This window comes from Micromys minutus, assembly GCF_963924665.1.
Source record: "Micromys minutus genome assembly, chromosome: 4".
Taxonomy (NCBI): Eukaryota; Metazoa; Chordata; class Mammalia; order Rodentia; family Muridae; genus Micromys; species Micromys minutus.
The window spans coordinates 69,617,634-69,634,107 of record NC_137973.1 but is presented as its reverse complement, the minus strand read 5'-3'; the positions used below and the strand labels follow the sequence as shown (position 1 = coordinate 69,634,107).

Here is a 16,474-nt window from a genome sequence, read left to right as displayed (position 1 = left end):
TGATTATCCCACTTCCTCTAGTTGCATTTGTTGGGATTTCAGAGGGAATGATGGGAGTGAAGCTAATTTCACAATCTAACTTCGCTGCCATTTGGCACCTTTTCAGGTATATTGTTTTACCAGGATTGCATGTCGATTGGTCCAGCAAAGTGCCAGCACCGTTTGAGATGCAGCTGTATAGGGAATGCTTTTAAGACTGAGAATATGGCATATTTAGGGGAACATTTTTTATTTTGGCAGTAGGATTAGTAGCAGGGGTGGGCTCAGTTCATATCATTAGAAAATAAAGCTCCAGGAACAAAGTCTTGTAATTTTGTGAAAAGATGGTTAGACACAGTGGCGGGAATGCTTTCCTTGGTTTTTAAACTGTGGGCTCTAGTTTAATCTTGAATTAATACTGGATTAAAAGTATTAGATTTAGTTTACAAGACATCTACTTTCATTCTTGTACAACCACAGTAATTTAATGTCTATTAACTCATTCTTAACTCTTTTTGTCAGGGCTGGGATTGAACTTGTGGCCTTGTGTATGGTAAGCAAGTGCTCTGCTCTGCAACAACATAACCAGGTCAACCTGTGAGCTCATTCCCGTCCTTGTACACTTCAGTGGGTATAATGTGAAAGAAGAAAAACTTCTGATTTTCTTGTTGCCATAACAACACTGAACAAAAGCAACCTAAGGGAAGTTGTATGTGGGCTTTCAGTCTAAAAGGGACACAGTGGATCTTGGAAGAATGGACTGGTGGTAGAGCATCCACCTGCTTGCTGGTCACCTTGTGTTCCCAGGAAGTAGGAAGATGCTGGTGTTTGCCTGGCTTCTTCCTTTTCCTCTTTATATTCAGTATAGGACCTTAGTTTATAGGATGGTGCCTTTTACATACATTCAGCATGGTTCCCTTTCTTCACCTCAGAACTCTGGAAACACTTCAAACACTCCCATAGGTGACCCCAAGTCTAGTCAAGTTGACAATGAAAATTAACCATTACATCCTTTGTTTTAAATTTTTTGCTGATAGTTTAGAACCCTCACACCAACATGTATAATACTCGTCTCCCATGTGTTAGATTATAGACAAGAAGACTAGGGATTTCCTATTGTTAGTGTTCTAATCACTTCTGGTTTGGTTAAAATGGACAGAATCCTCTGCAGACACTTGGGGTACAGAGGTAGCTACAGTGCTTGCTTGATGCAGTCATGAGCACCAGTGTTGTGATTCCTGTAGCCATGTAAAAGCCACACGCCCCACACAAGCCTATAATCCCAGCAGTGAGGGGGATTGCTAGGCTTGCTGGCTGCCAGTATAGCTAGACAATGGGCTCCAGGCTCAGATGCTGCCATGAGTGGTAGAGGAGACCTTCGTACTTCTCTGGTTTCAGTGCATGCCCACCACACTTAAACACAATGAAATGCTATTTTTGGTGGGTTTTGGCACCTTTGCTTCATGTGTCTGTGTGTATACTTTTCCCTGACCTGGCCCTGGGGTTGGGCCGGGTCTTTTCACACAGTAAAAGGGTATATGAGGATACACTGAGAAATCTTTTGACAGACTCCATAGATGTCTTCTGCATTCATTCCATCCCACATGAGCTGTCACAGTAGTCTGATAGTTTTAATCACTTGCTGCCAGTCCCTCCCTACTTTTCCTTTCTCCCTTGTGACTTTTCTTTAGACGAATAGATTGGGGAGGAGCTACTTGCATGCAATAATCTTAGAATTCATTGATGTCCTGGCCTGAATACACTATTTTCTTGCATTTGCCCTACAAGATGGCTTTCCTAGCCTCAGCATTCTGTTTACATCTATTGACACCTTACAAAGAAGCATAAAAGCATATTATCCCTTTAATTATCGGACAGTCCACTGCTCCATCCTTCACAATCCCTTCAATCCCTCTTTATTAGGTCATACGTTGTTTTGTTTTTATTGACAGGGTTTCATTGTGTAGCCCTGGCTGTCCTGGAACTCACTCTATATATCAGGCTCAAAGTCACAGAGATCTGTCTCTGCCTCTCAAATGTGGGATTAACCACCCACAACTCCCTATCCATTCAACTGTGCTTTTAAACCCAGAGTCCAATTTATGTTACCCAACTACCAAGTGGAGGCCTGCCCTGGGATATGACCCCAGCTGTCATGCCATCAAATCTGACTTCACTTCTGTTAGCAAGTCCCAAAGGCCAATTGCTTCCTGGCTAGAGATGGGATTTGTCCTCACATTCCTGTCTTTATGCTGAGTCTCTGTCTGGCCTGAGCTTGTGGAGGTCTTACGCAAGTTGTCACCAATTGCTGTGAGCCCATGTGTGCAGCTTCTAGGTTTTGTCTGGAAGTTTCCTTGAGTATCTCCCACCCTTGGCTCTTAAGTCTTTGTACTCCATCTTCCACAAGATCTGAGCCTTGGAGGAGGGGTGTGATATACAAATCTCATTTAGGGCTGACCAGTTGAGGGTGTTAATTACCACCCACTACAAGATGCTTGTGTGAAGAGGGCTGAGAGAACCCGTGTCCAGCTTTTTAAAACTTTGTAATGAGAGTCTTAGCTGCTGCTATTCTTCCCTTCGCCGTCTGACTCCCAGTGATAAGCCAAGGATGCTGTTTTCAAGAACTTGTGAGCACACTTGTACTCTGGTGTTTTGAGAGACACACATGACCAAACACCAGGGATCTGATTAGAACTGTGTGGCTAAGGGGACAAATTAGGCTTCTGTGTACTGATGTCACAGCTTAGCAACAGTTTGTATGACAATATGACTGTGAAGCCAATTTGCATTTGGAAGAGCTGGGTAGGTCACCAGCGAATTCAGGCTCTGTGATCACGGCATGGCCTCCATCTTGGGCTTGCTGAAGAAGTTGAGTACAGATTTAAGTGGGAGGTAATGCAGTGCTGCTTTCTGTGTGCCCCTCCCTTGAGCGTGCAGATTTCTGTGCACATGCACATTTACCTCACACATGTGGAATTGGCAGTGTCCAGTTAATTGAGAGTCCACTGTACTGTTTTGTTCTCAAAACTACCAAAAGAAGCCCTATGGAGCAGGCATGGCTGGCCCACCTTGGTTGTTGTCAAGATGGCACTGTGTATTTACTATCAAAATAACTGTCTAAATAAAGCTAACAGACATTTACTGAATACTTGGTTGTAAACATTTCTAAAAGGTATTTGCTAAGAAAGAATATTCTGATTTTGGCTTGTAACTAAAACCCATGTGGATGAACTAAAAAAATCAGCCTTCATTTTGGGTTAGCATTGTTTCTAGACTCAGTTGATCATCACTGTACTGGGCAGCCTAAAAGGACATGACGAGATGTTCAACTTACACACAGACGCAGAAAGTGTTTTTATTGTGTTAAAATGCTGCACTGATGAGTGCCAGTTATTTATGTGGAGAGTTCAGAAAACCACGATGAGTATTTGCCTCGTTCATGATTCTGGCCACGATTACGCACATTCCTTGTAGTTGTTTCTGAAGTCTAAGAGGCGGTTAGTTAGTGAACTGTTTCTATCCAATCACAGGAAAGAGTGCAGGATGGAGTGTTCTCTTCAGAATTTACATCTTTAGAACAGTTCGAATGCTGTGAGATAGAAGCAGTAAGAATAACATTGAAAGATGAACTAAAAAGTTCATTAACTGTGTGTGTACATGCACGCATGTGTGCACCCTGGCATGCCTGTAGCGGTCAGTTCTCTTCTGCCATGTCGAACTAGTGATCAAACTCAGGTCATCATGCTTGGCAGTAGGCACCTCCCCATGACCCTCCTCACAGCCCCTGAATGGGGAACTTTTAAGAGCACAGACAGATTCTGGAACACACAGGTGAACTGAAAACTCACCTTTTTCCTGAGTGCATCAGATCAAAGGCTTTGTTAATTTGGTCGAAGGACAGATTGCTGGTCACAAATTCGTCGACTTTTATCTTTTTGGACATGTATTCAGACACCAGCTTTGGGACACTCTCTACACTCTTCCATCCTAAAAGAAATCACATTCTTATGGGAAACTTATGCAACAGGTTTCTACAGTACGCTCAGTCACGTTCCCTTCCTGGTGATACAGAGGCAGTTATACATTAGGTGGAGCTTGAGGGTGTGCAGTGAAGAAAGAATCAGACGTATCCTCAGTTGTGAAGAAGTAAACACGCTGGAGTTACTGTTCTTTTCCTATATTGGGTCACTAAAGGTCTGATGGATCAGGTCTGAAGAGGCAGCTACACTGGAGGCCGAGGAAGAAAGGGTTGTCTCAAACAAGTAAATAAATTGCCGTGTTCTGCTGGAGTGCACTTGTCTAGTGAGTGGGTGCAACTCCAGCTTCAAAGGTCCTCTCAAATCCAGCTACTGGAACATGGTGTCCCCAGGAGCACGTGCCGGTTAAACAGTCTAGGATACTATTTAATGTCTCCCCAGTACCGGCAGTCAACACTGGCTAACTCTCAAAGCCTTTTAAAGTCTCCCATGAAACAATAATTCACAATACAATAACAACACACATGATTTGTGTCAATAAAGGAAAATGAGACTGGCTTTTAAGTTATGCAGATGGAAAACGGTGGGGAGAAATCTCCGTATGCACCGAGTTACCTCCGAAGGCAGTGCCTTTCCACGTGCGTCCTGTCACCAGCTGGAATGGACGAGTGGAGATTTCTTCTCCTGAAGCAGCTACACCAACCACCACACTGACACCCCAGCCTTTGTGGGCTGCCTCAAGGGCTGATCTCTGCACACATAGAGATAAGAGGCAATCACAGGAGTGCACGGATGCCCTCTTCCCCAGAAACCCTAGTAGAGGATGGCGACACATCACAGCTTTTTAAAGAAACAGTAACAGATACCCAAACTTAATGTTTAGCACTTTTACTTTAGTAATTATATTTACCAGGCATCTTTAAAAATTAACCTATTAACAGAAATTGAGCAAATCTAAAGCTTTTATTTGCTTTCTATTTTAATTTTATATCCTATATCTCCAATACAAATGAATGACTCTAGACTACTTCTCTCCTGTGAGTTATAAAAATCAGCTACAAATAGACTTAAATGTCAGACCTGAGACTTTCAAACTACTAGAAGAAAATATAAGGGAAATACAGACATCACATGGGGATACACTGTTTGGGTAAGATCTTAACAACATAGGAATCCAAAGCAGAAATAAACAGATGGGAGCACAGCAAACAAGGGAAACAGAGAACAGGCATCTGCCAATGGGCTGATACCCAGATTTTATAAGAAACTCCTAGAAATTTAACAAAAAGCTAAACAGCCTGGGCAAGGGATAGATAAACACATTTCTCAAAAACAGACCCAGACAGCAAATAGATACACGAAAAACTGTTCAACATCACTAATTCAAACCACAACACATCAACTCATTCCATAAGAATAACAGTTATCAAAAAGGTTGCAAAGGAACCTTCTAGAATGCTCATGAAAGGAGAAGTAACAGGAGTTGTCTGAGATGTCCACCCACCCCGCTTGCTATAGAAAATGATTAGGAAAACCACTGACTGATATTTCTGAGGGAGCGAGGAAGGTCAAACCCAATGCCATCTAGGAAAAATTATGAAAGGTCAGTAGAGAATCTAATGGGTGAGAAAGTTCAAACAGACTTCTCAAGCTTCTGAGACTCGGATTCCAACAGGAGGGATGCTATGACAAGGGAGGGAACAGGCAGCTGGGATTCGGACCACGGCATGGATGACGGTTTCTGGAAGAGGAGGAAAGACAGAGAAAGGAGAGATGGAGGCGAACACCAGCTCTCAGTAATCTTGGAGAAGGTCCAAAGGAAAACAGCTCTGCTAGAGTGTGACAACATGAAGGCCAAGGTGGCTAGAAAGGAGCTGGTGAGCATGTGGTCTCACCTGCCCCACCCCTGGGATGCCAGTGTGTCCTAGCTAGGACGGGGCATTCAGGCTGTGCACATGGGTGCTAGGGTCAGACGGAACTGCAACGGAAGACATGGTTCAGGAGCAGAGTCTACAAGTCCACTGGGACAATGAAATAGGGCTGGAAGGTAACACTGTTTGGTGACCAAGCACCAGGACTGCAGCCGGGGGGTGCTGTTAGGGTAGAGGATCTGGGCTGTTTTACTTTTTACTTGATGAGAAGACCATCTTTGGGCACCACGAACACAGCTTCCAAAAGCAAACACCTACTCCTCAGAAGCCAGTCACACATCCCCTAGCATCGGAGACTCTGTCAGGCTGCCGCAGATGGCAAAGGTGAGCCAAAAGAAGGCATGCCAAGACATGAAACACGTGATGAAACACGTGATGCTACATGCAGTGTCCTCGTCAAGCTTAAGCTAAACTTCCTAAGAAGAGCTTCTCTTCCCATGTCTCCTTGCCTGAAAATCTCCTCCCTGAGGAGAAGAGGGCGGTGAAGTGGATGAGGTAGGCACAGCATTCATATGCGTCATACAGATTTCAGTACAAGAAGCGGTCAGAAGTAACGGTAGGACACTCACTATTTAATGCTGGCTACAGGCTATTAGAATCTGCATCCTTCGCTTGGAGATTGTCAGGATGTGTGTTCTCTCCACACTAAACTTTTCATTTCAGTGAGCACGCACTCAGAGACAAACATTTTAAAAATCCATCTTACCCTGGGCTCTTCTACTGCAATTTCCCACTCAAATAGTTCCAAGTAGTTCAAGTAGCTACTTCCATCCCCTGCTTTCTTTAGAATTAATTCCTATCAAAACTGTTCCTTTCAGAACAAAACCTTTCATTGTGAGGAAACCACACTTTAGAAAAGCATCCTGACCCATAAAGTTCGGGCACACATACTCACCATGACCTTCACGTTGCCAATACACTCAAAAGAGTAGTCCACTCCCCCATCTGTCATCTCAACGAGGACTTCCTGGATGGATTTACTGAAATCTTGGGGGTTAATACATTCAGAGGCTCCAAATTCTTTGGCCTTCACAAATTTATCTTTGTTGATGTCAATACCAATGATCCGCGACGCCCCGGCCACTTTACAGCCCATGATCACCGCCAGTCCAACTCCTCCCAGGCCGAAGACAGCACAGGTAGAACCAGGCTCCACCTATCATCAAAGACAGTCTGTCAGCCTCGCAGGCCGGCCATGGTGTGCCAGCAACGTCTCACTCAACCGAATGAACGCAGAAGCCAAAGCCGGGTCCAGTCTCTTACCTTGGCAGTGTTCACAGCAGCCCCGTAGCCAGTTGAAATGCCACAGCCGAGGAGGCAGACTTTATCCAAGGGGGCCGAAGGATCAATTTTAGCAACGGAGATGTCTGCCACAACTGTGTACTCGGAAAACGTACTGGTTCCCATGAAATGAAAAATAGGTTTTCCTTTGCAGGTAAATCTGCTAGTGCCATCTGGCATTAGTCCTTTGCCCTGAGTGACTCTAGAGAAAAGGAAAATGGAACAGTAGACTCATTTCTTTAACTCTGTAGAGAAAAACAGTTTTAAAAGTAATGACCAGCAAATACCCAGAAAAGTATACCAAGACAAAAACTTCTAAAGCACTGATTCTCAACTGTCCTAATGCTGGGACCCTTTCATACAGTTCCTCATGTTGTGGTGACTCCAACCATAAAACTGTTCTCACTGCCTCTCCACCCTGTTTGAGGCAGGGTCTTTTGCTACTGAGTTAGTCAGGCTGGGTGAGCTGAGCTGGACTGCTGTGTCTCTCCCCATTTCCCTAGGAGTGGGCTGGGATCACACACTTGTGTCTCTGCTGCGGGCTTATGTTGTTTCTGGGAAAATCTGAATTTTCCCAACTGAGCCATTTTCTCTGTCACAACAGTCCTCCTTTCTAAACACAATACCTAAGTTTACACTCAGATGAATAATCTTAAATATATACATGAATAAATATACAAATGAGGAGAAGACAGTTCATCTGTACGTTGCTGTAGGAAAATAAACTCTTCTGTTCACAGTGGAGAGCCGTGTGTGTGCATCTGGCACCTTAGCCAATCATATCACAGAAAACCCCAACACATTCACCTAAGAATGCAGCACTAATTTTAACAGCTCCATCTTGGTGTAACCTAGCGTCCACCAACAGGCAAGTGAATGAACACTGGTATTTAGCGTGGACTATGACAGAGCTACGCAAAGACTTGCTCAAGAACTGAGGAGCTCCAAGCCTCCTGAACCAACCACAAAGTCTACAGGGACGCTACCAGGACAGTGGTGACCTCTGCAGGAGTCAGGTATTGATTTGGAAGAGACTGAGGAGCATAGGGGGGCTGTTAGGGAAGAGGCTCTATCTATCCAGCAGGTATGTATACATGCACATTCACTGGGCTGCACGCTCACAATTTGTGGACTGTGAGTGCTGTAGTGATGCTCTACTGCCACAGAAGGCAGCAAACAAGATCTCCATGGCCTCAAAGGGTCTTCAAGTGGCTTGCCACACCTTATGACAACCACCCTATATGTGTCAGGGGTGAGTTATCTCCCTTATGTGGTAACTTTTATTACTCTGATTTAATGGGCAGTAAAATAGCTCATAAAAAGGACTTCATTTCACTTTTAGGAAACATGTTTTTCCTTGCCAGTTTAGCTGTTACGGAAAGAGAAAGTATTCAGAAAAATCTGGCTCCCTCTTTTGCCCCCTCTTCTTTGGCTCCTTGGACAAGATCATACATAGTCTGGGCTGGCTGCAAATCTGAGAGCTTCCTGCTTCCATTTCCAGAGTGTTGAGATTATAGGAATGGGGACCATGCCTGTGACAAGCTTTGTTTTATATCTTGATGGCAGGTGATACCAGGCAAACTTTTGAGATTTCTGAGACTTGATTTTCTCATCCCTGAAAAGACGGAGCTTGGCAACACCGACCACAAAGCCTCCTTAAAGACAGATTAAGTAACTCCTGGAAAATGTGCTGTATAAATCACTCACTGTGATCTTACTTTTTGTATGTGTGTGGGTGTTTTGCATGTATGTATGTATGTATGTATGAATGTTCGTACAAAAGAACATATATACACCATGCATGTGCCTAGTGGTCTGAAAGATGGCATCAATTCCTCTGGAACTGGAGTTGTAGAAGGCTGAGTTACCATGTGGGTGTTAGGAATCAAACCTGCATCCCATGGAAAAGCAGCTTGCCCAAGTGCTTTCACCTGCTGAGTCATCTCTAGCACCACGAGATCTCTTATCATAAGAATAAAGAAGGTGGGCTGGAAAGATGGCTCAGCAGGTAAAAGCGCTTACTGTGCAAGCATGAAGACCAGAGTTCAAGGCGCAGAACCCATGTAACACTCCAGGCTCGACTCTCTAAGTTTGTAACCACAGTGCCGAGGGCAAGGAAGAATGGAGTCAGGTGATGCAGGGGTCTGCTGGCTAGCACAGCTAAAATGGAGAGCTTCGGTTTAAGTAAGAGGTTCAGTCTCCAAGGTATGGGTGGCCGCTGTTGTGTAACTGTGTTCTCTGAGGTTTAGACACTTCATTCTGTAGGAAGGTACACAACGCAAAAAGCACCAGGAAATCTCTGAAACTGGACAGATTCACTCGGCCCCTCCCTGCCAGAATAAGCAATGAAAGCTGAGCGTCGCCTCTTAGACAAGAGAGCCAAGCTACAAAGAAGACTCTCAGACCAGAGCAGCTGCCCGGAGGCTTAGAGTAGAGGTACTTGGAAAGGACACTAACTTGCTGAGCTGCCTGCGGGTGCAGGGAACCATGGATTTGGCTTGGCCTAGCTGCCTTGAGAGGCACGCGTTTTGGGTTTTTCAGGTTACAGTCCATGGCTCCTGAGGCACAATGTTCCAGTTCCCAAGAGACCTATGTACTCCCTGCGGCAGTGACGCGCCCAGGCTGCTTTGTGTTTGTTTCTCGGCATGCTCCCTGACAGTCAAGGAGGCATGGGAGCAGGACCGGACAACTGGCTGTAACCTTGTGTACCCTCGGAAGCCTGCAGATTCACGGTATCCTGGCAACTGCAATTGTATACGTCCTGGCATTATATTCTGTTTCTGAGAAAGGCATAAAAAGCCCGACTGCTTTCAATAAAACTGTCACCGCTTCAGCTGTGCTGTGGACCCTCCAACGGGCTTGACTTAGCTTCTCAAAGTTGTATCCGGTGACCTTCGCCCAGTATGTAAGTGCATGCTGGGGCCGCTGTCTGAGAGTAGTTCTGTTCCTCTGAGTAACCCCTCAGTAACCTCAATAAAACTCAACTGCTTCACCAGTGGACTTTAGTGGTATCTGAGCTTTGGTCTGTTGTGGGCTTCCTATTTGGGATAAACAGACATGTGTTGAGCTGACATGAGGAAAAGTTTTGTCACACAACACGGGGAGCAGGGAGGAGATAACCCGCACGATGAACTGCTTTGGCTCTCCATGTATCACAGACATGGCCAAATACTTAGCATACATATGCACATTCGATTTTTTAAAAAAAGCTATATATATTTAAAAAATATTAAAAGATACTGACCTTATTTTCTGGCAAAGATTTGTTTTAGGATTCAGACAAAACTTGCACTCTCCACACTGTGGGATGTAGAGCGGGATGACAGTATCCCCTGAGAATCAAATGGGAAGTTAGTATTCTGAACGGAGCATCTGGTTAAGTCAGCGGTTCTCAACCTGGGGTCATGACCCCTTTGTGGGTCAAATGACTCTTTTTTCTTTTAAACAATTATTTATTTAATGTATATGAGTACACTGTAGCTGTCTTCAGACACACCAGAAGAGGGCATCGGATCTCATTATAGATGGTTGTGAGCTACCATATGGTTGCTGGCATTTGAACTCAGGACCTCTGGAGGATTAGTCAGTGCTCTTAACCACTGAGCCATGTCTCCAGACCTCAAATGACTCTTTTACTGGGGTTGCACAGCAATTATTCACACTACGAGTCATAACAGCAGAAATATTAGTCATGAAGTAGCAATGAAATAATTTTCTGGTTGGGGTAACAATAGCACCAGAACTCTTTTAAAGGGTCACAGCATCAGCAAGGTTGAGAATCGCTGCTCTAAGTGAATGTAGCCAAACTCTTACTCGTCAGCTGATACAACTCTGGAAAGAAGCAGCTTTAAGGCTTAGAAACATTATCTACAGAGCATGGTTCAGACACTGACCAGCCATGCACAAAACGTAGTTTCAATGTTTTTGATCCAAACAAACCTCAAAATAATGGAGAGTGATGGAGTGTTTCAAAACCACCAACTCATTGATACATCTCTACATATATTTGGTAATATATTTAAAACAGTTTCGAATGAAAAGCAGCCTGCAAAATCAGAGTTAAGATCAATCCAAATGCTTTTTCTTCCAGGATGAGGAGTGAGCTCATAAATAGTTGTAGAGTTGTAAATAAACAGCTGTAATGTCCCTACAGAAACAAGCCCAAACCATCACAGGGTGGTTTAAATGACTTCCTTACCTGCCTTCAGCTTAGTAACCCCTTCACCAACACTTTCCACAATCCCAGCACCTTCATGTCCTAAGATCACTGGGAAACACCCCTCGGGATCAGCTCCACTCAGGGTATAGGCATCCGTGTGGCAAACGGCAGTGGCAATGATCTACCAGGACGTTAAGAGGAAAAGCATCTAAGTGTGCACACGCGGCTAGAGACACACGTCGGGTACAAGACACTGGTTCATACTGTACTGCAGATGTATACATCCGTTTCTTTTGTAGATTTACTTCTCCCAAACTAGCATGCTTACAACCCAGGTGGACTTCCTGGTAGTGCTGAGAACAGCAGTGCACTGACATGCAATGGGGGGTGTGTGAACGGGTGTCGGGAAAGCCTGTGGCTTCCCCAGAACTGTGCCTTCCGTTGTAAAGAGGATCGGAACAGCTAGGGCCATCTCACTGCTGGCTTCCGAACTTGGGGAATGTGATGCCCACAGACACTGTTTCTGAGAGATGCCTATCTGTGTGGCCTCTGCCACAACTCAGAGCTTTTAGTGGAATGGAGTCCTAGTCAGATAAGCCTTACACAGTACTCTCAGGGCTGGAGAGCTGGCTCAGTGACTGAGAATGCCACGGCTCTTGCGGATGGCCCGGTCTTTGGTTCTCAGCACCCACGTCAGGCAGCTCACGCTCCCTGCAACTCCTCTGGCCCCCAACGTCTGTGGTCTCCACGTGCTCCTGCATAAATCTCAATAGGGCATTTAGACACCGAGCTTCTGCTCTAGTATCCTTTCTTGCTGTAAGCCAGCAGTTTCTTGGGGATGAAAGCTGTCACCGTGCCCATCCCACTTATCTTAGTGCTCAGGGACAAACTGTCTTCTGAACACGAACATAAACACATCAAGTATTAGAAGACTTCAGATTCTTAGATCTTGGCTGAAAAGGACCTTGGAAAGCATTAGGTTTTGTGCTTCTCAATGGGATATGTGTAAACCTCGGGACACAGGCTGGTGTACAGTGTGCCTGTCATCGTGATGGAGGGAGAGAGCGGTGACTCTTTCCCTTCCAGGAAACATTCTCCCAGAACGTTAAGGGACAAACACATGTAATGGTTACGACTTTAAAGCATTAAATCTGTGTCATAAACAAGCAGAGGGTAGAAACAAAGTGTGACAAACGTCAAGGCACCAAAGGTCACCCCGGAACACTTACTGCCTCCTCTATAGCTTCCTCACCATAGCCGAGGGCGAGGCGTGGGGAACAAATGGACCCACAGTGCCAGAGCCCTGGCCTTGTCCATCACGGGGGGCAACTGAAAGCTCTGTAGGCGAGGGAACTTCATTGGTTTACTGCTCTAATCGATCAAGAACCTCTTTTGATTCTCACACAACACCACTCTTTGTGAGTTATGGGATTAGCAGAAATGGGAGGGTCACATAAAGCCACCTTAAACTCAAACTATGCAAGGACTATTGTGGCAATCCACTAATCCACAGGCTTGGCTTCTTAGCCCTCCCAAGAGCAAATACAAAAAGAGAGAGAGGACTGTGGGGAGGACTGTGACTCTCCAGCCAGAAGGCTTCCAAGCCTTCTCTGACACCGCCCTTTGGGGTTTCTCCTCTGTGGCCCTCAGGTCTACCCATCTATCCAGACACCCAACTAACCCTCTCCCACAACGCCTTAGCTGGACATTACCTTAATTCGAACTTCATGAGCCTTTGGAGGGGCCACTTCAATCTCCTCTATAGAAAGAGGCTTTCCGGCCTCCCAGGCGACTGCAGCCTTACACCTGATCACCTGAAGTGGGGGGAACAGAGTAAAGTTTATTCTCCTAAATTAATAATTACTTCATGGGCAACTCAGATATGATGGATGCTAATGTAAGTGAACCAGGTTGTGGAGATGGTTCGCTGCATAAGCTCCTGCTTGTGCACGCATGAGGCCCACAGTTCAGCTCCCTAGCACAGCACCTGGAGGTCCTGTCTGTAAGTTCAGTTCTCAGATGGTAGACAGCTCTGGGTTCAAGTGAAAGACCCCAATCCAATATATGGGGTCTTTATATGCCCTTTATATGCCCACCTGTGAACATGTATATACACACGCGCGAACACACACACACACACACACACACACACACACACACACACACACACACACGCTACAAACTCAGAGGCATCCCAAAGCTAGATAAATAAAAAACAAAGCGAACAACATACATGGAAGAGCTTATAACCTCAAAGGGAGAACTGTTTTTAGGTTTCATATAAATAATATAGTGAATGATATATAGCGAGGTAAACTTTTAGTGCCAGCATCAGGCAGAGGAACGTGGATCTCTGTGAGCTTGAGGCTGCTAGATCTACATCTGAAGTTCCAGGAGAGACAGGTTCACATGGAGAGATCCTATCTCAAACCTTCCACCCCCAAATCACCATCAACCACTACAACAAATATATATATATAGTGTGTGTGTATATGTATATCTATGTATTTATGTATATGTACTGTATATGCATATATATATAATTGAAAGGCTGAAGAGATGGCTGAGTGGTTAAGAGCACCTATTGCTCTTGCAGAGGACTCCAGGTTCCGTGCTATGCAACTACACCGTCACAACTTCTAATTCTACTCCCAGAGGGCCTATGCCTTCTTCTGGCTTCCACAGGCTCCTGCATGCATGTGGTGCATAAGCACACAGGCACACACACATACACATTTTAAAGCATGTGCGGGGATGGGGGGGGATGGGAGGAGAAAAGAACGAATCTGGAACACATGTCCCAAGCTGGGGTGCAGCACAACGGTAGAGCACAAGGCCCTGGATTCGATTCCCAGCAAAGGACAAGCCAAGCAAAGAACAAAATCCCACCCGGGGTTCTGTCACTAGGTTTGGCAAGTAATTCAGGGAACCACAAGTTTATTATTCTGTGTCCTAACGATCTTTTCCTTGGGATGGCTTACACATCATTGCTTTAGTGCGATACTTCAGAGTGGAAAGGATCCGAAGAACTATCCAAATGGGGGGTGTGTAAAAATACCATCTCTTATAACTGCTAATCAGTGCATTAGCTATTTGTCATGGGTGGCTACTGAATACTAGAAAGAGGCAAGTGTGAACTGAAATCTGGTATAATGTAAAATTTGAAAGCTCAGAAGAGTATAAAAAGAAAAAAAATAACAATTTAAAAGTACCGACAACGTGGAAATAATATTGTGAGTATTAGGTTGGGTAAACATACCATTAGAATTAATTTTATGTGGTTCTTGCAAAGTTTACAATTCCATACGCAATTTATATCGTGCACCTAAAGCAATGAGCTACCACAGTACAGACCTTCCTAACCACGGAACCAAAAGGAACCAAGCCTAATGAGAAATGCTGGGATTTGATAAGGTCACTTGATGCTTATGAAATGTGTTGACAGAATAAAGGTTGCAAGTCACTCACTGGCTTTACTGGAGATGGACTTGAAAGTCAATAGCGTGATTTGAAGAAACAGGTACACGGTGCGGCACACAGAAAGCGAAGGCCGAAGGGAGAGCCCAACTTTGCTTGGTAGTTTTGAGCACGGCCCGCGCTCCAGATCTGATCCTGCCAGCGCGACCGGGGCAAGTTATCCATCCCGAGTGACTGGCGCGGGCCTCTAGCCACCCAGCTCCGGCGAAGCAGAGCAGAAAGCAAAGCCGCTCCCCAAGCGCGGGGCTGAAACAAAGCCACCTTGTCCTCGCTGCGGCTGCGCTCGCCTTTCCGGGCGGGCAACAGCGGGCCACCCGGGGGCTCCCCTCCTCTGCCCCGGCCCCCCGTGCGCCTCCATACCTGGTTCGCCATGTCCGCAAGTTCCTGAGCAGCGCTAAGTTACACAAGGATAGCGGAACACGAGCGGTGCGTGAGGGGAGGAGCTGAACGCCAGAGGCCGGGCTTTGATGTACGCGGACGTACGCGGGGGAGGGAGGAGGTGTCCGTGCGTAAGGCGGGACTTGGTTGGGAGGCGGGCCTAATACCGGAAGGGCGGGGTCTGCGTTTTGGCGCCTGTGCGTCCTTGCTGGAAGGCTGTAGTTTTTGTTCTGGGGCAGTGAATCTCTACGTAAATATAAATTTTATTGGATATTTATTTACATTTCAAATGTTATCCCCTTTCCCGGTTTCCCCTCCATATCCCCATTTCATCCCCAGTCCCCCTGCATCTATGAGGGTGTTCACCCACCCACCCACTCCTTTTCACCTCTCCACCCTAACATTACCCTACATTGGGGCATCGAGCTTTGGTAGGACCAACGGCCTCTCCTCCCATTGATGTCCAACAAGACTATCCTCTGCTTCATGTGCAGCTGGAGCCATGGGTCCGTCCATGTGTACTCTTTGGATGGTGGTTTAGCCCCTGGGATCTCTGGTTGGTTGGTATTATTGTTGTTATAGCACTGTAAACCCCTTCAGCTCCTGCAATTCTTTCTCAAACTCCTCCATTGGGGACCCCATTCTCAGTTCAATGGTTGGCTGTGAGCATCTGCCTTTGTCATGCTCTGGCAGAGCCTCTTAGGAGACAGCTGTATCAGGCTCCTGTCAGCATACACTTCTTGGAATCAGCAATATTGTCTGTGTTTGGTGGCTATCTATGGGCTGTATCCCCAGGTGGGGCAGTCTCTGGATGGCTTTTCCTTCAGTCTCTGCTCCAAACTTTCTCTCTGCATTTCTTCCTGTGAATATTTTTCTTCCACCTTCTAAGAAGGACTGAAACATTCACACTTTGGTCTTCCTTATTCTAGAGCTTCAAGTGTTCTGTGAATTCTATTGGGTATTCTGAGATTTTGGGCTAATATACACTTATTAGTGAGTGCATACCATGGGTGTTTTTTGATTTATTTATTTATTTACTTTTGTGATTGGGTTATTTTTGTGATAGGATATTTTCTAGTTTCATCCATTTGCCTAAGAATTTCATGAAGTCATTATTTTTAATAGCTGAGTAGTAGTACTCCATTGTGTAAATGTACAACATTTTCCGTATCTATTCCTCTGTTGAAGGACATATGGGTTCTTTCCAGCTCCTGGCTATTATAAATAAGGCTGCTATGAACATGGTGGAGCATATGTCCTTGTTTTATATTGGAGTGTCTTTTGGGTATATG

At 45.3% G+C, this 16,474-nt stretch overlaps 1 protein-coding gene across 1 annotated transcript; it reads right to left on the bottom strand.

The window, feature by feature from the left end:
* Window positions 1-3,303: 3,303 nt before the first annotated feature.
* LOC308420331 (alcohol dehydrogenase class-3) lies at window positions 3,304-15,290 on the bottom strand. The gene is made up of 9 exons (XM_080916305.1): window positions 15,165-15,290; window positions 13,040-13,141; window positions 11,367-11,508; window positions 10,413-10,500; window positions 7,151-7,370; window positions 6,783-7,043; window positions 4,572-4,707; window positions 3,828-3,966; window positions 3,304-3,568 (listed from the first exon to the last, which is right to left on the bottom strand). Exons 1-9 carry the CDS (start codon window positions 15,174-15,176, stop codon window positions 3,544-3,546), a joined length of 1,125 nt encoding a protein of 374 aa, XP_080772431.1. The 5' UTR covers window positions 15,177-15,290; the 3' UTR covers window positions 3,304-3,543.
* Between the last annotated feature and the right edge of the window lie 1,184 nt (window positions 15,291-16,474).

Coding starts and splice junctions, on each gene's coding strand:
- LOC308420331 (XM_080916305.1), bottom strand. Junction 11,509..13,039: donor CTCATGAAGTTCGAATTAAG/GTAATGTCCAGC, acceptor ACGTCCTGGTAG/ATCATTGCCACTGCCGTTTG. Junction 3,967..4,571: donor GAAAGGCACTGCCTTCGGAG/GTAACTCGGTGC, acceptor GATTTCTTTTAG/GATGGAAGAGTGTAGAGAGT.